The sequence below is a fragment of the Syngnathus typhle genome, linkage group LG6, assembly GCF_033458585.1.
Source record: "Syngnathus typhle isolate RoL2023-S1 ecotype Sweden linkage group LG6, RoL_Styp_1.0, whole genome shotgun sequence".
Classification (NCBI taxonomy): domain Eukaryota; kingdom Metazoa; phylum Chordata; class Actinopteri; order Syngnathiformes; family Syngnathidae; genus Syngnathus; species Syngnathus typhle.
Window position 1 is genome coordinate 11,794,789 of NC_083743.1, and position 22,301 is coordinate 11,817,089.

The 22,301-nt window shown below is 40.4% G+C and overlaps 1 protein-coding gene across 2 annotated transcripts; it reads left to right on the plus strand.

Annotated features, from left to right (window-relative positions):
• The first annotated feature begins 1,325 nt into the window (after positions 1–1,325).
• vaspb (vasodilator stimulated phosphoprotein b) lies at positions 1,326–22,157 on the plus strand. 2 transcript variants are annotated; one of them, XM_061281967.1, is made up of 14 exons: positions 1,326–1,814; positions 13,045–13,216; positions 14,814–14,994; positions 15,280–15,346; positions 17,177–17,274; positions 17,691–17,986; positions 18,211–18,326; positions 18,443–18,494; positions 19,006–19,033; positions 19,111–19,153; positions 19,365–19,421; positions 19,957–20,026; positions 20,187–20,244; positions 20,842–22,157. In XM_061281967.1, the coding sequence occupies exons 1-14, from the start codon at positions 1,810–1,812 to the stop codon at positions 20,874–20,876; spliced, it is 1,278 nt and encodes a 425-aa protein (XP_061137951.1). In that variant the 5' UTR covers positions 1,326–1,809; the 3' UTR covers positions 20,877–22,157. The 2 variants fall into 2 exon arrangements, with proteins under 2 accessions (XP_061137951.1, XP_061137950.1); XM_061281966.1 differs by having other exon boundaries at positions 1,327–1,814; positions 18,208–18,326.
• Positions 22,158–22,301: the final 144 nt, after the last annotated feature.

Sequence of the window (22,301 nt, forward strand, 5' to 3'; positions counted from 1 at the left end):
TTTGTGGATGTTTACACATGCCATGTAATGGTAATGCATTCCTTTCTCATCCCAACTTCCAGCTTCATCCCTATTCGAAAGAAGGAATGCTTTTAGAGGCTTTTGCATCTCCGTGTTGAGAAGAATACTTTTTCCTCACATTGTCAACTTGGTGATTAGATAACGTTGCTTTCCTTTGTAAAGTGCTGTTAAGTATATTGCTCTTCCGAGTGTTGATTATCTTTTTTTTTTCAAACTAACCAGGAGTAATTATGATTCTGTAGCTTTCTTCTCTTCCCGTAGTTTATTACTGATTTAATATTGCACACATTATTCTTATCTAATGAACCACATAGCCTCTGCTCTGAAGACTTCCAAGGAATGCCACTGTAAGAGAAAACGTTGGCTTTACGTACATATTCCATGCTGACGTGAGATATTTATGTGAGGAATTCATTTTTGGATATGATACGTAACCACTTTGGCTAACAACCAAACCTTTCTAAATGAAACCTTTCATGCACTAATTCTAGTATGGTGTATCAAGAGATCTCACTGTTGACAAACCATGGATGATGCAACTTTACATACGTATAAATGGCCATTGTCAATAAGAAATAGATGTAGTGTAGGCGAAAGCACAAGCAGACGTGGTCACATTTTGCTTCTTGGCCAACAAATATCTCCTCATCAAAGATGGCAAGGTTTTAAGTACTTGAAATTGTGAAATGCTCCAAATGTATTCACATCACATCATCAACACCAAAGTAATGAATTAATATCCTAGCAAGCATGGCCTTGTTAGGGAGTTATGTAAGCAGATTACTGTAACTGATGTATGATGTTAACCAGCCAGAGTGGATGGCTGATACTTTTTTCATAGCTTTCTTTTTTGAAAGACATTTCACAAGTGACATCAATTACATTGAAGAGAAACTTATTTTGATGCATCTTACTTTGACCAAGTCAACCATCCAATTCTTTACAAAATGCAAAGTAGGGCAAGACTGTAATCATGTGTGTCCACTGCACACTTCTGTTCATCTGCTTAATCTTAAACAAGGACATCAATCACATTTGCATCCAAATCCCAGCCTTAGCAAAGAAGCTCTGTTTTAATTGACACTTTCAGGCATGTAATACTGCATCTACTGGGATGATTTTATGCAATCATTACTGTACCTCTACCCTGAGAGTTCTTGTTTAAATCACACTCTTGAATTGGATTGCGTCATAGGTTTGTTGCACCCTTTTTCGCTCTCAACAAACGACAACGTCGCGTACGATCAAGAAGAACGTGTCTGGTGTGTTTTTCTCCCCGCCGTGTTTTTCCCCGAGGCGTCATGAACGCACCACAAGACCTCATAGACCTCTTTGAAGCTGGCGGGCTGGGCCCACACTCCAATGGCTTTCAGACCTACCAACCGCGGAAAAAAAAAAGTCTAACTTAGGCTCAAGTCCAGAAACGGGGTTGATGCCGCGACGCTTAGTATGAGGGGGCGCTTTTGGCTATTAAAGTAACGTCGCTACTTTCCCTACTTTTAGCTCGTCGAAACTAGCGTGAGATAGTGATTGGACTTGACAAGCCCGCTGCGCTACTGTATCCAACCCCCCCTCCCCTCCCAGTTCCACACAACCAGGAAATCGTCGAGGTGTACTTCGATTATCCCGAGAGTTGCTACCCCGTTTGCGGGTGTAGATGTGACTTTACCACCCCCTCCGACATATGTTTTAGTGTTGGTTCAGCTAGTTTGACTTTAATCCGACGTCTTCAGAGCTCAAGTGAGTCCAAGTTGCCCGCGAGGAGAGGAGCTTCACCCCGGCCGAACAATGAGGTGGGTAACAGCGACTCGAATCTCCTTCATCTTTATTGTGTTTCCAGGCTACACTCTTGTGTTTGGGCCATTAGAGTTCAACAAAGGCGCTGGGACAGCATTCGCGTTGTACAGAAAACCGTTGCGGTCCATCCGCTGGTTGTTTGGAACACGCTTGTGCTACTTTCCGTGCTGTTAAAAAAAGCCCAAATCCTCCCTCACATGCTTTTAAAATGTGTTGAAGCAAACAATTGTGTTTTAAAGATGAAAGTTGTGTGTGGCAGCTTTAAGAGTGAATGTTCGAGGTTGTGTGAATCAGGAAGTGTGTGAGCGTAATGACAGCCTGGTGCTACCTGTTCAGTCTCTCTGAGCTCCTCTCAAGTAGTTGAACTAGTCAACTGAATAGGGTATTCGTTTGACATTTTTTTGTCTCATTTAAAAGTTTGATACATTTATATCGTCCGATAGTATTCAGAGTGTTGATTTAAGATTTAAACCGCAACTGCAGGATAACCAATTGTCCTAAATGCATAGCATGCTGCTTAGATCATGGCGTGCGTTTCAAACGCACGCATTAATTTCATGTGTCTTGTACTATTTAGCTCCCTCTGGGTTTTGCAGCAGGGATGAAATTGCTCAGTGGAAAGAAGCTAGTGTCTTCAAATTCCACATCCTGTCACAGCCTGTGCGGTATGAAATGACATGCTTCGAAACCACCACTCCTCACTTAAAGCGCCCGGCACTGATTTGAAGGGGGCAACTAACTCAAAAAAAATCTTTTATAATTTGCAAACTTGACTGTTGAGATTGTCATTGTGGGACACTATCTGTAACAGTGCAGTGCAGGTTTTATAACCTGTGGTTTATTTATTTTTATTTTTTTAAATCAATTTTATCTCTTGCACCAGCCTTTTCCGTAACAATGGGCCTTTACGGAAAGTCAAATCTTCTAACCTTTCTACCACGTTTCCTTAACCTTTGTGGAAAACGGCATCAGGTCACACTTGGGAAAAGACAGCACTGTTTGATGGGTAATCAGTTAATTGACAAATAATACATTATCAAATGACTCATAATAGCCTTTAGAGAAAAAATTGAATTTAGAATTGTTCGGTTCTGTGGAATTTCAGTCTCTTAACGGTAAATCTACGGTTTTGTAGTCCTTCATAAAAGCAGACTGATTCTTTGTGTTCTTGTTTTTATTTTCCCAAAAACAAGCAATTGACAAACGTATGCTTTTAAATAATTCCCAAAAATGGACTGTACTTTTACTTATCCAGTGCAACGACAAGTATTGCAGGCTTACATCGAGTGTAACACTGCAGTAAACTTTGTCTGTGGCCTATTGGTTTAAAGCCCTGCCCAAGAACACAGATGCACAGATAGCAATGTTGCTGAGACGAACAAAGCAATTAGGACAGATCCAGATAAAAATCGAATGTTTAATTCGTTTGTGAATAATTCAAAGTAACACTAAGAGAATGAAGCGTTATTATGATGAGAAAATGTTTTTGATGTAAAGGCAACTGTCTGAGACCAGCAGCTGTTGTCTCGTGAGACCTGTCACATAATGTCCAATATTTATGTTTCTGGTTAGGTGATCTGATCAGACAAATTCAACAAAAGAAGGGTAACAATCTCTTTAAAGTGTTTATACTGGTGTCGGTTTGTTCAAACAGAATATTTCATTGTTTTGCATAATTTTTACTAAAGTTGAACTTTCTCAATATCATCTTCATGAAGTTGTACATTTAAACTCTTCATGGTTAAATGGCAACCTTGTTTTTATAAAATGTAAATGACTAACTTGATTCTCTTAATACATCAGCTTTGTAATATCACTTGTAATACCTTTAGTTACTAGTCATATTTCCAATTAATTCTCATATATTTCTGTTCTGTATGATGTTGACCATTCTCTCTCCCATAGCAACCTAACACCTGAAACGTGTTTCAAATAATCATGCTTTATTTCAGCCAAATTACAATTTTATGAGTGGATCAACAATACTGCTGTGGTGTAATTGTCAGTAGTGAAACATAGAAATGAAATGGTCCTCCGTAGTCTTGCTAAAGGGCTGATGTATATTGTAATGAAGTGTTCCTCCACCTGCCTTATGTGTTTCTTCAAAGCCTCTGGCAGCTTCACTCAGAAGACCAACTTGACCTTGATATGTTGTCACTCTTCTCTCCGAACAGATACAAAAAAAGCAACTATTGTTTCTTTGTGAAATGCTGAAATGTAAGCCAACCATGACATATTCTAACCTCCTAAAATCCCTTTCTACTTCATTCTGATGTTCATTAGTAGAAGTGTTTGACCAGGATAGCCTATCGTTATTCTCTGACCAAGTTAATTAAATATTAACTAATGTAGAAGGTGCAAAAGTATGTCAGAAACGCACATACAGCATAGTGACGTGACGATACAATAGAATTAGTGCTCATGACTGTAAATACAGATAAGAAAACCGGTTCCAGTCAGCAAAAAAAAAAACAACAATTCACACGCAACACTATGAGCCAGTTTACACAATTTTAAGAGATGACAGTAATATTTTGGCAAAATCGTATTTTCCACAATTGAAACATTCAAGCAATTCTATGGATTGTGAGTTAAATACACAAAATTTCATCAAGTATAGGTCATCTGGCTTGCAGTGTGCTGCTCTTGTACAACATGCTGGCATTGTGGATGTAGCGTTATCACAGACGTCCAGCAATGGAGTGAGTCACAACACAATTCTACTATGTTTCCTTTTGATTTGCTCGGTGTTGTTGTATATTAATAATCCAATTTAACAAGCATGAAGGGATGAGCATTAAACGTACATTAGTGTTAGCGTTGAATGACATCGGAGAGTAATAATAGTTAGATATGCCTGGCCAAACAACCAATTTTTAACTCTGTTGTCTTTTTTCTGATTAAGTGTTAAATATGAGTTCATTCTTTGCTTTGCCCTATATTGTTTTTTTTTTTTTGTCAAAGTTGAAACGTAGAGCTGTGAAAGACTGTATTTAGAATTAGAATCAGCTTTATTGACCAGGTTTGTGCATGCCAATGCCGGAATTTGACTCCGGTTGATCTCAGCCTCTGTACAACATTTAAGTGACTGACAACTAACAGGTAACTAACAACATTTAAGTGGTGAGAGCAGGATGTTATTGCACAGTGATGTCTATGAGTTTTCTATTTAGTTTGAAATAGTCATCGCTGTTATTGAAACGTAGAGCTGCGCTAGACTGTATTTACTTTGAAATAGTCATCACTGTTAGTCATATTGCTTGCAGTAGTCATCACAGGTCAGTACTAGTGTTACTGCAAGGCAGGAGGAGGCAAATGAAGTCATGGTCTTGTCTACATTCAAGGGTGTCAAATAGGGTTGCGCAGTAAAATCGTACCTTACTTTCAAAGATTGTTTGTGTTGTAAGGATGAAAAGTGTGTGTACTGTGGCCAAACACTTCTACAAAGAAGAGACAAATGTTCTTGCGTCGAGTTGTCTGTCACTATCAGCTGTAGTTTATTACAGAACGTAGATGTACAACAAAGTATTAAGCAACGAACGTCAGCTACATGTATGCTGTTTGACAATAAAAGCTAGATATGCTAATGCTGATCAAAATTTGGATGGGTGTTCTAATCACTTTTAAAGCTTCAAACAACACACATGGAGCAATCCAGGGTGTGCTATATTGTTGCCTGATAACTAGTATTGAGGACACGAGAAACAATTGAAGGCTTGCGTTTAAACTTTAGAACGCAAACAGGGCAATGTGCATTCCTTGTAGCCATGGCGACTGTTGGAGAAGGGGAAGGGCGAGCAGCTACAGCTACACTGAAGGGACAAACTTAGTTGCTTAAACTAATCACTAACTGTGACTAAATGGCACTTCATGTATACAGTCACCCACAAGAATTGTTAAGTTAACAATTGACTCAACTGCGAGCACTGTATACTCAAGAGCCTCACCTCCAGTTTGTGAAAAGTTGACATAAGAAATGGTTGGTAAAAAAAATAAACGTCTCTGATCACAGTACATGGCGACAGTGATCATTTAAGGCTACCCTCAGACTCACACCAGCGTCTGGATAAAAGCCGGACGTGTTACGCTCTGACCAGTCTTTTGTGGATATTACCTTGTTGAAGTGATGACTGGAATGCTGCGCCGTGTTCTTTGTCATTTGTCCTTGTGGAATGTCAATGTTGACTCTCAGCTGGAGCTAGCATGTCAGAAGTGCATCAGTTGCTCTTAAATGAGTTGAGAAGCATCTTTGGAATCACCTTTCATTCTACAATTCTTGCCATTTCCACTAATTGTCTCTCCACGTCAGCTCTATGCTAAATTTAAAGTTGCATTGCTTGTTATGTTGGCAAGAACCAATAGAGAATCTGACAGATGTGTCCCCTCCTTTTGGTCCCCTGCCTGTTTTTCTGTGTATATCACCATTGACATTGTGACTAATATCACGGGAAGTACGTTGAAGTGCTTTATGTGTCAGTAATAAATATAGAGTGGTGATGCCAGCCCACGTATGATTCATCGACTGGATGTAAATAAAAAACATAAAGCACAAGTATTGAAATGCTGGTTGTGTCCTGAACTTGTCAGGCTTGCACACGCGTAATGCACCTTTTTAAGCCACTGAGTTCTCTATGCTGCATGAAAGCCAGATGCAATAGGCGGGACACTTCTTAACTCACTGCCTTATTGATCATCTTTACAAGCAGCAAAATGGCCTTCTCTAACTGTCTGTACTTTTTTAAAATTGGCTTCTTGTTTTGCATTCCTGCCTCACTATTCGAAAGGCAGCTCTTTCAATGTTTTCTTTTTTTCTGCCTCGACCATAGCCTCCTTGCTCTAATCCTCCTGGACGCTTTAATTTACAGTATTTAGCAACATTGTACTTGCCCATATAAACCCTTGCAAGACGTTACCGGTTGTTTTTTTGCAAATAGTGGTGTGTTGACGCCATGGGGGTTGCGTAACGTCCTTAACAGTAGGTTTTGTGGGTTCTTTCATGTCTCGACTTGTTGTAACGCTCTTCCTCAGCCAGAGTTTTCTTTTGAAATCTGATCTGATCTACCCAATTAGTTTGCTTTTAAAATCATATGAAATAATTGCCAGCCTCAAGTTCAATGCAAAACATACATTAAAAAAAAAAAAAAAAACTTCAAATAATCACATTTGGGGAACTAAAAACTTCGCTCTTGAGCAAAATTGGCACACTGGATGAGCAACAATTGTTCTAGGTAATAAAGTAATCGCGGGAAATCCTGCCTGTGATGGTTTTATTGCATGCACGTTAGGTGGTACAAACTAAGGTGCAAATCATCTGCCGCATTATGAATTTGCGTCAACATTCTAACTCTGCAGCCCCCCCTTCTCTGAAACATGTACCACTTTAGGTCCTCCCACCTCTTCTACTCATAAGTAGACCATTATACTGACCTGCCTTTTGGATTAGACTCTTTGCAGCGACATACAAAACCTTCTATTGTCCAGTTTCCTTGGTGGTGGCTGCTGTTTTCCTTCTTTAATAGCGTCTCTTGGCCGTATGTTGTGTATGGTACTATTTAACTTTTTCTTTTGTTAGCTTTCTCACAGGAGATAATACTGTCTAAACAAGACATTGGCTCCGCTGACTAATGGAACCGCAGTGGAGTGTCCAACGCAGACTAGCTTGGAAAAGCGGAGTGTCTTCTTTGTAACCAAATGTAGCAAAGAGATATCTGAGATGATGGAGTGCCCGCGTCTATCAACGCAGTGCAATCCATCAAATATCTCAAGATGGGGAAATGCTGTGTGATCAGCAATGCTAATGACGTGCTGCTTTAATGTGTCCCCCATCTTAATATATAAAAGATAAAAGTTAAAGAATGTTGAATTTGACCAAACATGAACAGATTGGTGGGATTTAAAATGACTTCCTTTCAACCATTTCCCCCACTCCCTATGTATCATCAGTTGTGATCTTAATGTAGAAAGACTCTTGTTACTCTAATGGCTGCTAAATAAGGCACTAAATATTTCCCTTTATGATCCTACTGAGATTCAGTTCCCCTTTGGTTTGCTTGAATGGTACACTACTCATTCACTCAGACAAGGGGTCAGTTGGGTCACTGACTGTACTCATCTGCTAAATGGTCAACACTTAGTCATGAGTGGATATTTCCGTAATTTCTTCAGTCGAGCGTTAGCAGTCCAAGCACATGGCCGGACAGTAATTTTTGTTTTTAGATTCATTCACGTGGATTCGTCTTGGAAACGTTTTTTTTGTGTGTCTGTGTATTTAAGGAATTCTTTGACAGTTATGATGAGGCGTGTATTTTGGGAGTCATGCACCGTCTTGGTTGTGGGGATGTATGTATCAAATTATGTATGATAAGCAATTATGTTGAACGATAGTATTGAAATCCTCCGTTATCCATGTTTCCCCCTGAACTATGTCAGGGTTTGTTCAAGGTCACAAACGTTGGTAAAACATTCAAGACATTTGCCAACAGTTTTTTTCTTTCTTGTCTCAAGGACATTTTGTTTAAGAATTTCCATTTGACAAGCGAATTACAGGCGAATGTCTGGCAACATTTTGCAACCAAGAGCGAACCTTGACAAGAACACAATATGCCATACTTTTGTAAACACTCGCAAATGTTCACCGCTCGGTGGTTTTCAAGGACTTGAAATAGATGCTGCACCATACCTCCAGCAGAGTCCTCCTCCTTCCACCTCAGGAAAGAACAGCTGGTGCCACTGGGTCGATGTTATTACCTTTATTATGACTGTCAGCATTTTCATGTCACGCGTTGTGACTGTGACGTGCGACTGGCAGAGGAAACACGGAATTTGTAAAGTTAGAGTGGACTTACTTGAATTGGAAGTGCTCTTGTGTTAAAACGTCTCTGGTCTAGTTTTTGATGGGTTTTTTTTAATGCTATTGTACAAATTGCTTTTTGGTACTAAAAAGGCTGAAACATTGGAAATATGCTACAAAACAAGAATTGAAGTGGCTTCTTCTTCAGTAGGTTAGCTTCCTTCCTTGGGCCAGACTACAGAAGATTATACCCTGACCTGTAAAAGGAATTGAGCTCACATAAAAAGGGACAGAGGTGAGTTGGTTCCAAATATGGGCATTGAATTTGCAGGTTTTACACGCACACACCAGTGCCTCAGAAGCAGGGAGAATTGAAGTGTATGTTTGAAGTGGACAGAGAAGACTCATGTTTGCCAAGAGCTATTCAGGTTTACGTCAGTGCTCCATAAACAATGCCAGTAAGAGTATGAGTCAGCGTGCAAAAAAATGCAGAGAGTTTGTGTAGTGGAGACGTTTAAGCTGACAATACGATTTTCCATTGACACAAATATAGAGAGAGGAACTAAGAATAGTTTGGGAAGAAAAGGCCCTTGTTTCTGTGCATTTAGTCTGCAGCCTGGTGTGAATTTGTCTCGGAGTCATTTCCCTTTCGTTTTCTTCTGAAGGCTACTGGGCCACGAGAGCATCTCAATAATTCTGAATACTGCAACCAGTACAGTGGGCAGTGCAGCTTTCACTGTGGTTAAACAGTAAGGAGGGTGCACTGAGGTGCACATGGTTTTTTTTTCTCATGTTTCCTCTTTGAAGCATACACTTCCTCTTCTCACTTCTGTATGCAGTGAAGCCTGTCTGCAATTATTTAGAATTTCCCAAGGGGTGTCGTGTGACCGGAAACGCCTTTTTCTATTTGTGTGTTCTTTTCAACCAAATAATTATGCCTGGAAGTAGTCCTGTACGATTTGGACCAAATCTTTTATAGCGATTGTTCAATGTTGTAACCTTTTTTTTTTTTTTTTTTTTAAATATAATTAATAAATTATTGACCATTTTCTTATTCTTTTCTCAGCTTCTTTCTGAAAAACATTTAATCAGAAAACAATCTAATAAAAAAATCAAGTACAAATTAGGTCTGGACGATTATGGGAAATCTAATTGCAATTTGTTTTTGTTACACAGTAACTCATCTCCCTCTGTCTTTGTGTTCGCAGCTAATAGTGTATACAAACTAGAGGGAGAATGCTCTGCACCATGTATATAGGGAAAAAGACGCAATGCAGATTTTCTCCTTTGGGAAACTAACCCACACCTCCGTGGTGGCAAATATAACTAGACCTCTAACAAGTATTGCTATCACTAATGCCGGACGCGGAGTAGCTAAGCATGCAACACACTTATTGAGAAAAGGGAACATGAGAAGTCACAGCTAATGGCTGTAATGTACAGTCACAAAAGACCAGTGCACTTCTGTCTACAGGATAAATTTCACAGAAGTCTGGCTGGAATTGTGTAGGTGGAGAGAAACCAGCAAGGACAGGAGATGAGCATTATCATAATAAAAAAAAGTTGAAGTTAAGAGATCACCGAATCACTCCTTTTTTTTTCTTTTTTTTTTTTTTTTAAATTTGGATAAAAAACTTCCTCCTTTCAACGTAAGTTTAACAAGATGTGAAATGTTACATCACCACCCCCCAACGTGTAATCTGGGATCTGGAGCCACATTATTTTTCCATCACCCACACTGAAATGGAGTGTGTTGCCTTTGTCAGATCCAAGGACAAACTGTTGCCCCCTCCTACATTAAAGATGAAGCCAAATGTTCAGTTTTCATACCCCACAGGTCTCTGCATGGGTATTCTTCAGAGATGCATTTCTATTCTCTGGAATATGACTAACCCCCTGAAGCCTGTACAACATTCAAAAATAATACTAGGCTCTTCATGGAGGGCAAGAAGTCTTTTCGTTTAATGGTCTTATGATCCCAGGGAATAGGAATCCCCATAAAGGCACAGTGAGCCTGGAATGCATAAAATGCTATTGGTATCACTCTGTTTTCTTAAATGTATTTCATGTATGTTGTATTTATCTAAAATAGCAATCCCAAGGCTTAAGATCACTACTGACAAAACTGCGGGCACTACATGTGCATTAACCTCTTTATAATGCAGTGAGTCAGGTCTATTTGGCTGATCTAAATTGTGCGCTGCCATGTTGCATAAGATAGCTCCACATGTAGCACCAAGAGGCACATCTTGTTAAATGGTTTGATTTGGAGAGAGGGAGTGGGAGGAGACGGAGCGACAGGGCTTGACCGAGCTTGCCGGCACTGTGGCAAAGAGCTGCGAGAGTCTTCTACTCCCATATACAGACATTTCCAACCAAGGGTCTGTTCCCTGGCCTTGCACTGTGGTTTCCTGTTAACCCCTCACTAGCGTAGGAGCCTCAGACAGTTTTTTCCTCCGTATTCTATTGTGTGTTTATGAGCAGAGCTGAGGGGCCCTTTATACATAATCAATCAAGTGGAAGTAGATTAAATGGGCTCTTTGTTTACGAGATGACTGCATTTTTGGAGCCCCATACAAACATTTTTGAAATTGGCATTTCTATTTTAAAGCAAGCATTACAGTATACTTCTGCATATTGTATTTATCCCAGCAGGCTGCCATTACTTACCAAAGTACTCATTCACATCACATAGCCTGCTGAAAGGAAGACGGTTTTATGGAGAGCCTTGTTTGACTAATTTTGCCTGGCACATTATGTTAATTTCTATTAAATTGAATTTAACATTATTCTGAACTTGGCACTGGTTATGTAACCATGGAATAGCCTATCACTAAAAAGTCAGATTCAGACTGTGGTTTTCTGTCAGTTTCACTACACCGCACACCGGAGCATTGACAGGTGAGGAATGTGTACATGGCTTTGTCCATACATTTGCGCCTCGCCGGCTTTTAGAGTCTCTGTCTATAGTTGTATCAATAATGCAGGTGCGCACTCTCGGTCTCACCCCCGAGCCAGCCCTTTCTATCCCATTAAAAATGCATCCATTTCCCAGTCCAAAGTGTCCGTCCCCTCCCAGTTCCCATAAACCCGTTCTCTAGACCGCACGTCAACAGTGTGCGCGAGGCTCATCCGATCAGGAATCCCAGGACTATTTTTTGATGTTTAATCCTCCAGCCATAATTAATTTTTAACCTGATGGAAACGTGTTCACTGAACACTGAAAGGCCAGTGGTATGAACTGCCACGTTAGACATTAAGAATGTGGTAGATTATTTTTTATTCAAACTTGTTTTCCCACGGGTTGTACCTTAATCATGAGCTTGTTACAAATATTTTCATTCTGTTAATGTTGAACCTCCTTGTCTTTTCAGTGCATTGACATGCTTAAAAAAACACGTGTAATATTATTCTTATTTTCACTGTTTTCCAGACTGCTAACAGACAGGACAATGAACCCTCCATTTATAGCCGTCACAACAAACTTGTGTGGGAGTGACTATTGATTGATTGGGCCAAAGCAGTCCTTATAAGGAGGGTTTTGCAGCAGGAAGTGGGTTGTGGTCTAGGTGCTGTGTCATAGGAAGGGAAGTGGCAGATTGTTTCGTGGATGAGACAGATGGAGGAAGAGATGGATTAAGGCACTGTGGGGGCTAAGGGGTGGTATGTACGTTGTGTAAAATAAAGACAAGAGGCGGGTACTCATCCCTTCCTGTGTTTTTTCCCTTCATACGGTCTACACTTGTTTGGTGTCATTGTTGATCTGTAAATCGGTCATATACCCAAGTGCTGACTTTTGAATTCATGCAGGTGACTTTAAATACATTTCAAATTTTATTCACAAATGTTAAATCACGTTTCTTTCTGCAGAGGTTAATTTAGAAATGTGGGAGATTGCAGAGCTTTGCACAATTTCCTGTCTTTGTCAACTTCTATTATGGTTTGACCTCCCATTTTGTTTTGAATAAAAATTCTCTCCCCTCTCACAAAGATCTTCACTCCTTGTTAGAAATGATTATGCACTTATGTGTGATGTCCTAGCAATGTTGCTGTGTCTTATCGATGATGCAGTTGTTTTACTTGCATGAAATGACATAATTGTTAGTCAGATGAGAATGTTTGATCTAGACAGATTATGGGATATATTATGTCTGAGAAATGAGATGTCAGACCTCTGAAATATGGAAGAAAGGAGTGGTTAGAAAATACCATAAAGTGGCCACGTACAATATAATTTAAGTAAAACTATTGAAATCCGTTACCAAACAGATGTGAAGTATCCAAGATTCTACCATTTGAACAGCCAGTTGAGCAAACTGTATTTGCATGGCGGTAACATTGCCCAGTCAGGCCAGAGATTGGTGCTCTCTGGTGAATATGTTGTTGGTGCTTCCATACAAACTCACGCATGAACTGTATTCTGCCTTTCATTGTAGTGAGTCGAGTATCTGCCAGGCCCGGGCCACTGTGATGATCTACGATGACAGCAATAAGAAGTGGCTGCCAGCCGGTACTGGACCCCAGACCTTCAGCAGAGTCCAGATCTATCACAACCCTTCCAACAACGCCTTCCGAATAGTGGGACGCAAGATGCAGACGGACCAGCAGGTGAAATGAATCACTTGGGGCTGCGTGTTTTAACAAATTCTAAATTATTGCGCATGTCTAGGAAATGTATTTCCTTAACTGGATTGCCAACATTTTGTTTATTCAGGACGTTTCAACTAATATTGTGCATGAATCAGTCACAATTAGTTCACGCATTTGATTGAGCATGGCGTATTAATAATTGATTTTATAATTTGCGGACTCGTATGAGATAACGTGACGTCAATGTAACTGCCGTTTTGTTGTTTGCGCTAGTTTTCCGACAGTTGCAGACCAGCTTGCAGAAATTGAGGTTGAGGCGAAAACCTGCAAAATTGCTAAAAAAATCAACGTTAATAAGTTGTAATGAACGGAGCCATACACAAACACTAGCTGTTGTATATCTATGGCCTCGGCAACTAGCTCCCAAGGAGGAACATGCAAGCTAACCCATCCACCCTTGGAGGACTATTTATCACCATTTTGTAACACCACGGAGTGCAATAACTGACCCAGATTCTACCGTTGGCCACAATGCAATGTGAGATTTTACTTATTTTACATTTGGAACAAACCCCCTAAAACAATTTTGAAGTTAGAACAAAACTGCAGCAATGCGTTTCCTTAATACGTTTTTATATAAATGTCATCACGCAATGAGTTAATCAACTGTTCTTGTTTTCAATTTTTGGGTTTTATGACACCATCTCACAGAGCATCAGTGATGGATGGCACAATGGGAAATTGTGGCCATAGAACCGGAAATACAATATGTGACAGATGCAATGCACTTTGCATTCGCCTCTAAACAAAAGCAAATCCAGTGCTGTTTTGCAGGCATTTCTTACTATGAAAACTACTCAGCCTTTTCCATGTCTCTCCTAAAATGGAAGTATTGTATTTCAGGATATATCGGTTTCATCCAATTCCAGTATGAACTGTTTGTTATTACAAGATCATGACTCATGAGATAACATTAGATAAAGGGTGGCCATCAAGTTTCTGTAATAAGGGTTAAGTGAGTTTGGAGGGATCTATTCTTGACCGCACTCTCATTCTGCCTGCTGCCTCAGCGTCTCAGTTTAAACATTCACCACGCTAAAATGCTCCCCAGAGACAGAGTCTTAAAGTGGATGATGTTTCCTGTGAGATATTTGGGCATTTCCTGTGACGTTTATTTTTTTTTTTGGAGGTGGGTCTTTTTGCACATTCTGGACCCTTTGGGTGTCCAATGGTGGAGAATAATATCACTAAAAGGCAACTACTGTGTGTAAAAATTCATTTTTCCTGTTCTTTCCCTCCCAATGCGTTTTGCTTCTCACCCTCTCCTCTTTGTCTGCGCTCTGTGGAATTCAGAGGCGGTTAAACAAATAATGAAATGGCATGTCAGCACATTCAGGCAACACTCAAAACCACAACATTGTTTCCCCTTCTCATTCATTAGCCTGACGCCACCTACTGGATTGAACGAATAACCAGGATGCGTAAACCATGACTGAGTTTTGTAATCAGCAACTGAGGAATCTTCCAGAAACTACAACACCTTCTTTTGTCTATTTGGTTACAGGCGAAAGTGAAGGGTTTTCAAATTGATCTTTTTTTTCCTCTCTCTGTACAGGTGGTTATAAACTGTCCTATCGTGAGAGGGTTGAAATACAACCAAGCCACACCTAACTTCCATCAGTGGCGGGATGCCCGGCAAGTGTGGGGGCTCAACTTTGGCAGCAAGGAGGACGCTGCTCTTTTTGCCAATGGCATGACACATGCTCTGGAGGTGCTCAACTCCATCGCAGATGCAGGTGCTGTTTTTCATTACCTCAAGCAGCCTCAAAATAGGTTTCTCCAAGCTTCACGTTAACTTCTCACATATTTAGCGCAGTGTTGTGGAATAGAATTTACTTCTAAACTAGACTGAGTCTTTTAAGACTGAACGGCTCAATTGTTCCTTGACTGCCATCTTGTGCCGTCTCACAGAAAGAGCCCCAAAATATGCATACAATACAATCAGCTATATTTAGTGGCGGGGTATCTAAACTTTAGTAATCTTTCAAATGAAATTTGTCTTGTGCATTGTATTTTGGCAGGCTATGCAACCCTTCCCCGGCCGATGTCGAATGGTCCATCCCCTGAAGAGATTGAGCAACAAAGGAGGTAATAGATCTCGACTGTCCACACATGCAAGCCACACAAAATGTTTGCGTACCTGTGCTTTAGGCTCAATTCACTGTTGATAAGCAAAATATGTCCAACTAATACGTCTTGGAAACGGCCATGTTTTTGAGGGGGTGGGGGGGTGCTATTCAATATGTTATTTAACAATCAATTGTAAATTCTAACTCAAACTTTGCAGTTTTGCACACAAGCATATGCACAGGATTTGCTGGCATTAGCCTGACACTGCTAAACTCAACCCCTGTAGGTTAAATGTTAATAAATAGAGAGCAAGACTGACACATCTCACATTCCCCACCTTCTCTTCATCCATTTATCTGTTTCTCCAATGGAGGCCATTATGCTTGCCGGCACAGACATGGCATTAACCTTTAATCTCATTTTGACTAAAAGGTTCTGTGATTGGCCTGCGAGACTGCCTGTCAAACCAGTGTTTGTCCTGCTGCTCGCTGCCATGCTGTGGCTTAAGCAATAAAGCACTGCTATTAAAACCTTCAAAATCCACCGCAGATTTACATGGAGGTCAATGTTATTTACACCCTTGGTTTGAGTCGAAATGAGTGCCAAAGTCATCGTCAGAATCATTTTTCACTACAAGTGTCAAAACGGGGGTAATTGATGTGGTTGTGATCAACCCACCTTCACTGTCTTTAATCGTTTGATGAGTCAAATGTTTTAAATTACACCAACTGTGTCATAATCGTATACCACCAAGTTGTTTGTGTTGTATGTGAGCTGTGCCGCATACAGCTGCAGAATGCCAGATGTGGCAGGGACTTAGTTGACGAGAACTGAAGCAGCTCGAATTAGGCCACACTGTCCATCTGTGGACTTCTTAGTAGCAACACAAATTGGGAAGTGTACTTTGTGACATACTTCATATTAATGAACATCATCCCTGTTATTCCTGCTTTTAGTACATTGGATATAGCAGCGTACGTTGTCCAATTTGTTGGACAATAGCTGATAAATTAGCTTAAGGTTTATTGTATCCCATTGGGGGGATCCAGGGATTAATAGTTGTCCGCCTGTTTGGATTTATTTGGATCACATTCAAATTTAAGCCTCTTTCACCCAGAGATATCATAAAATTGCTGCATTCGAGCCATAACAGAAGATTTGGCGTCTTTGCAGCACATCATCCCACCAGCAAACTCGATGATGCATTGTGATATCAGCCACCGTCTCATGTGACATATACTATAACCACTTACTTGATACTTAACTACTTGTAATAGTTAACTACTAATTGTAATACTAGCTAAGATTACTGATAAGTAGAGCTGTGCACAAATCAGTGGTGTTTCAAATAGTGATGTGAAATGGCTGTAAAAACACTGAATAACAATTTCCAAACTGAAACAAATCATTTATTGTTGCACAGACTAAAGGGCAACTCGGTGTGTGTGGCCCATGTATGTGAGGAGTGTGCACGCGTTGTGTGAAGATTTAAGACTGAGCAGGTGTGGTGGTGTTCAGAGTGTAAACGGATTTAAACATTGTATTAGTCACAGTACTGTTTACCAGTATTTACCAAACAAATTATATTGCAAAGGTTGTGACCATTCTCCTCATTTATTAAATGTCATTCGCTGGTTAGCTATGAGTTTAAAGTTGAGCTTTCATTTGAACTGTCCTTAATGGGAACCTGAAGTTGACACAAAGGATCAATAAGGAGGACCCTCAGACCGTTTCGACATCAGTCATAGGAACAAAAAATATTCTACTGATGACTATTTTGAAATCTCTCATTAACATAACAATCAATAGCCAAAATACATAGCACTAACAATGACTATGTGTTTGCAGATTGGAGCAGCAGAGGTTGGAACAGCAAGAACGGGAACGACAGGAAAGAGAGCGTCAGGAGCGAGAGAGATTGGAGAGAGAGAGACAAGCTTCAGCAGGTCAGTAAAAATGTACTGGTTACCAGAATCACACCAGTCGGATACATTTTTTTTTTTCTGTGACATGATCTTTATTGGGTGCGTGTTTGGGTGTACAGTGCAGTGTGCAAGCAATTCGGGCTGCAGTCAACAATTATTTTTACAAGTGATTAATCTATTTATTATCTGTTAATTGTCAATGAATTGCATTGGATTAAAAAAACATTTAATTTCCACTTTGTTTCAAATTGATAATGGAAAAAACAGTTGAATTATCATTAATTATTTCGGATAGATTGCTTTGGCTCATAAAATTTTGGAAAACTAGTCGGAGTTATTGATGATTAAAAGAAAAAATAATGTGTTGCCGTGGCAACTGGAAGATGTACCAAGTTCAGCATACTATTTTTTTTATTATTTTTTTTTTTTAATTTTAGCATCTATTCCTCCTGCTCCGCCTATGGCCCCCGGGGGCCTTGCTCCTCCACCAGCGCCTCCGCCACCACCTGGACCTCCTCCAGCCATTGGTGTTCCGCCACCTCCAGGACCCCCACCATCTGGACCCCCACCATCTGGACCCCCACCATCTGGACCCCCATCTGGAGGACCCCCATCTGGAGGACCCCCACCTCCCCCGCCTCTGCCATCTAATGGAGTTATCGGTGGAGGTAGTGGAGGAGGCGGGGGCTTGGCTGCGGCCCTGGCAGGAGCAAAACTTCGCAAAGTATCAAAAGTGAGTGTAAAGCAAGGGCTTTAATTTTGCCGACACTATTAGTAGCTTCATTAACATTGTTGGTGTGGCTGAAACAAGTCCTTGTGTGATTTGGTTACCTTGGGTATGAAAAGAGCTGTTGGATAAATTTTCAACTGCAGTGTAGTAATAGACGTAAGTGGCTGTGCATCTGCGAACTTTGATCCTGACAACGTGACACTCTTACCATTTTTTATTCTCAGCAGGAAGAGGGATCTGTTACTGCTCCAGTGGGCAGAGCGGACGCCAGCCGCAGCAGCAACTCCTCTATTGGAGGAGGTGGTGACCTGATGGGTGAGATGAGTGCTATCTTGGCCCGAAGGTAGATGCAATGGCAAAAGAAATGTCATATTTCCATGTCGTGTAAATAATGGATGCCTGTTATTTTTTATATAACTTGAAGTTTTGACCTTAAAACTAAATTCTTTGTTATATCAGGAGAAAAGCAGCTGACACTGGAGAGAAAGTACCTCTGAAGACACACGACAATGTACGTAGATGCTAATTTGCTAACTAAACCAGACCAACGAATCAAAAAATGGCCCTCATATGATTTGACACTGGCTGTTTACATGGACACTTATTTGGATTAGAAGCCTGCTCGCAATAAAAATGCTTTATGAACACAATCTGATCAGCGCGCATGAAAACACTTATTCTGAAATATCGGATCAAGCCATCTTTACTGCGCATTGCTGTCTACGCAGTTCTGGCATGCGTGGATGGAGTGCCGTTTTGTTGACACGGAAGTCGCTAAGGTTACTAATTCCGGTGCATTTGGTCAATCTGCACGTCAAAGTCATGTGTTCCGATCAAAAGTGTGATGCACGAACACGCAAGACTTTTCTTTGTGTCCATGAAAACCGTTCATCCAATCATAATTTTTATCCGAGGTCTGATCCGATGGAAGAAATTTTGTCCATATAAACGTAGCCACTATGGGCCCAAATATCTGCTGCCGCATGACTCGCACTAAGCAGGTCTTTAATTTTTCTGTACAGGAGGATTCAGAGCCTCAAGGTCAAAGTGGTGAGAAACAAAGATTTGTAGCAACTCTCTTGCAAAGAAAATACAAAGTTTATATTTTCACACTTCATCTCTGTCAGAGATCACGAGAAGAGCCTGGGAGAAATCGTCCACTATGACCAGGTGATTAATGATTTCTGTTTTATTAGGAGGTCATCATCAGTTTCCTTTGATGCAATGTTTGAGCTCACCCTAAGTGTCGTCCTCCATCAGCGTGCATGCAACTTCACAAAATACCCGCATGCTTTTTGCACCGTTGTCCAAGTGTGTTCTAGTAAGCGAATGTCAACCATCTCCATTCTAAGAGGAGAGTGTGTGTATGTTTCACTAACAGGAATAACTCGATTCCCAAGAGCATGGACTCCACCTCCTCATTGTCCCAAAGTTACAGGTATACATGCATACTATCCCATCCACTGTCAGCTTCACTCCCCTTACTTATTGTTTTTTTGCTTAGTGGGCAACACTGCTTGCAGCCGCACACTAGAATGCACTTTGTGTTTGTTCAGATTTTTATTTCGAGAGACAAGTTCAATGACATGAGGATTTGTTGTATTTCCATAGGATGTTTGAGCTCTTTCGGCAGCGCTGCCGCCCCCTTTTGGTGAAACTACTGCCAGCCACTTTGACGGTTGCATAGGTGGCTGTGAATTGTTAGCCATGGTTTAACCATGATTACATGTACAGGAATCTCAATTTGGATTGATGCTGTGGTTGAAACGATTCTCAATTATAAGTTTTACGAATGCAAAAGTATGGGGGGAAAAATAAATCTTGACTGACACCTGTGGGTGTGTACAGTCCATGACATGATTTTTTTTTTTGCAGTACTATGGAAATTTTCCCCAAATACTCCTTTTTGTGCAATTTTACTTTAATAAACACACATTAAAACCAATAAAACCAAGACTGTATCTGTTGCGCAGGGCGAAGCCAGCAAACAACAGTAATGACACAAGTGGATTCGAAGACTCAGATTTAGAAAAGATGAAACAGGTAACTTGATTAGAGGTTAACTTAATTGTTTTCTCTTCCTCACTTGTGCTCTCTCTGTCTCTGTCTCTCTCCCCCCCTCCCTCACTCAACAGCTTTTGTTGTATGTTGTATTAATGCCCTCATACAAAGTTTTGTCTGACTCATGGTAATTTTTCTGCAGGAAATACTTGAGGAGGTGCGGAAAGAACTTCATAAAGTAAAGGAGGAAATCATCAGAGGTAAGAACATGGCCCTGAATGTGGTCCAAAACTAGTATAAAGAGTGTTTGCGCTGAGCCGGAATATGTCTATTAGTGGTAGAGGGTCTCAATGCATTTGAATAATATAGTATTAAATTCGTCTTAACTCTTCACACAAAATACATTTATTACCATATGATCATTCATAATTGTCATTCAGTATAGGGCTGGGCAATGAATTGATTTATTCAGTATATCAATGGGGGAGGGGGGGCAAATACCCTTTTGAAATAATTGATCCTCAAAACTTTTGTAATGCAACTCCAACTGCACGCTTTATTGTTTTCAGGAAATATCAGCATGCTAATTCTTTTATTTAGGCATTATTTAACTGTGCACACTTTCTCGCCAAACTCTGCTGTCAATGTTGCCTTAATCTGGGCCGCTTCTGCAAAGGCAATTAATTATAACCATCAAGTTAGATGCTGGTGTCTATTTGAGGAACAGCATTAAAGTGGGCAACATAGGAAGCAATTACCTACTTGTGGCATGGTGTCTCCTATTAGCGCTAAGGCCACAGAAGGAATGCATTGCCAGACTGTTGACCTGTATTGTTTCTCCCTCTTCTCCCTCACAGCCTTTATTCAGGAGCTGCAAAAGAGAAGCACATAGTTTTGGTGCACGTCTGGTGTAGCAGAGGGATGTGATGGATGGAGGCTTGCTGGGACCTTTCCACCACTGCATCCTCTAATGTAGCCCAGGGATTTCTTATTTTCTTTTTTTTTTTTCCTGTCTCCCACAAGCATTGCTTTTGTGTCACCATGCCTAGATACTCTTCATGTAAATGGTAACGCAGGGAACCTGCTCAGGCCACCATCCAACTTGTTCAAATATCACTCACTTGTGTGGTGATGCTGTTTCTCCCTCATTCATTTGTCCTATTCCAAGGTGTCCTCAACGTGAATGAGTTGAATTCACAGCTGCGGCCACAGTACTGACTTGTCGTTATTGTTAATCTTCATATCAGGAGTCTTTCTGCTAGTTGCGTCTTCTGACAGATTCACTCATCAAGCAGTATTCAGGGATAGAAGGTATTTGCCACATTTTTACTGTAAACAGCAAGACGGTGGAATGTTGGCATTTGGCTACTACGCTTTCTCCTCAGCAATGCCTCAAAAACAGCCATAAATACATCAAATGTCCGCTGGTAGTTTGTATTCTCTTAATGGAAATTGGAAGACAGAAAATCAATAATTAGGGAGAACGCAGAGAAGCAAACTCCCTGACTTCTGCGGTCTTTTTCTGCCACAAGGATTTACATCTCCCACACAGCACAAAGCCTTCACTGCTGCAGGAAGGAACGACGAGCAAATGGATGCCGATGGACAACTGAAATGCTGTGAACGAGTGTTGTTGTTTTATGATATGTTGAGAAATGTATTCTCTTTTGCATTGCACTTGTTCCAGAGTCAAGTGTGAGCATGTGCCACACTGCCTTGATCACCCCCCCCCCCCCCCCAGTCTAAATGAAATGTGTTGTTGGCCAGTGCAGTGGTCCTAAACTGTACTTCTGCGAGTTATTTTCTTTCATTCTTAGCTATATTTTCTACATTTTTTTTCTTTTTTGAAAAACATGGCCATGAATAGGTCAATTAGTTTGGCCAAGACCAACTGCCTTGAGAATGGATATAAATATATATATGAATAAATATATTTGTTTTGAGGGAAAGTGTCAGCAAATGAACAGTTTTTTTCTATTTTAATTAAAATGACTGGTGAATGGGGATTTTGTTTTTTCCTTTTGATTATTGTTTTCTTATGTGATGTTTTGGGTTCACGGCTTCTTTTTCTAATAAAATCTAGGCTTTTTACACTGAAATATAAAGCAAACAGCTTAGAGACACTGGATTAGAAATGCCTTTATAGTCGAATACAACTGCTTCTTGAAATGCATTTCTTTGTCAGAGTTTTTATTTATTTTTTATGTCCATTTACATTTGCATCGGTTTGGCAAAATCATACATGTAATACAGTAGATGTGTAATTGTGTTGCATATATGAGTACCCACCACGTTTCGTTATAACCACCGCTTTCTG

Coding starts and splice junctions, on each gene's coding strand:
- vaspb (XM_061281966.1), top strand. Junction 13,217..14,813: donor AGATGCAGACGGACCAGCAG/GTGAAATGAATC, acceptor CTCTCTGTACAG/GTGGTTATAAACTGTCCTAT. Junction 18,327..18,442: donor AGTGCTATCTTGGCCCGAAG/GTAGATGCAATG, acceptor TTGTTATATCAG/GAGAAAAGCAGCTGACACTG.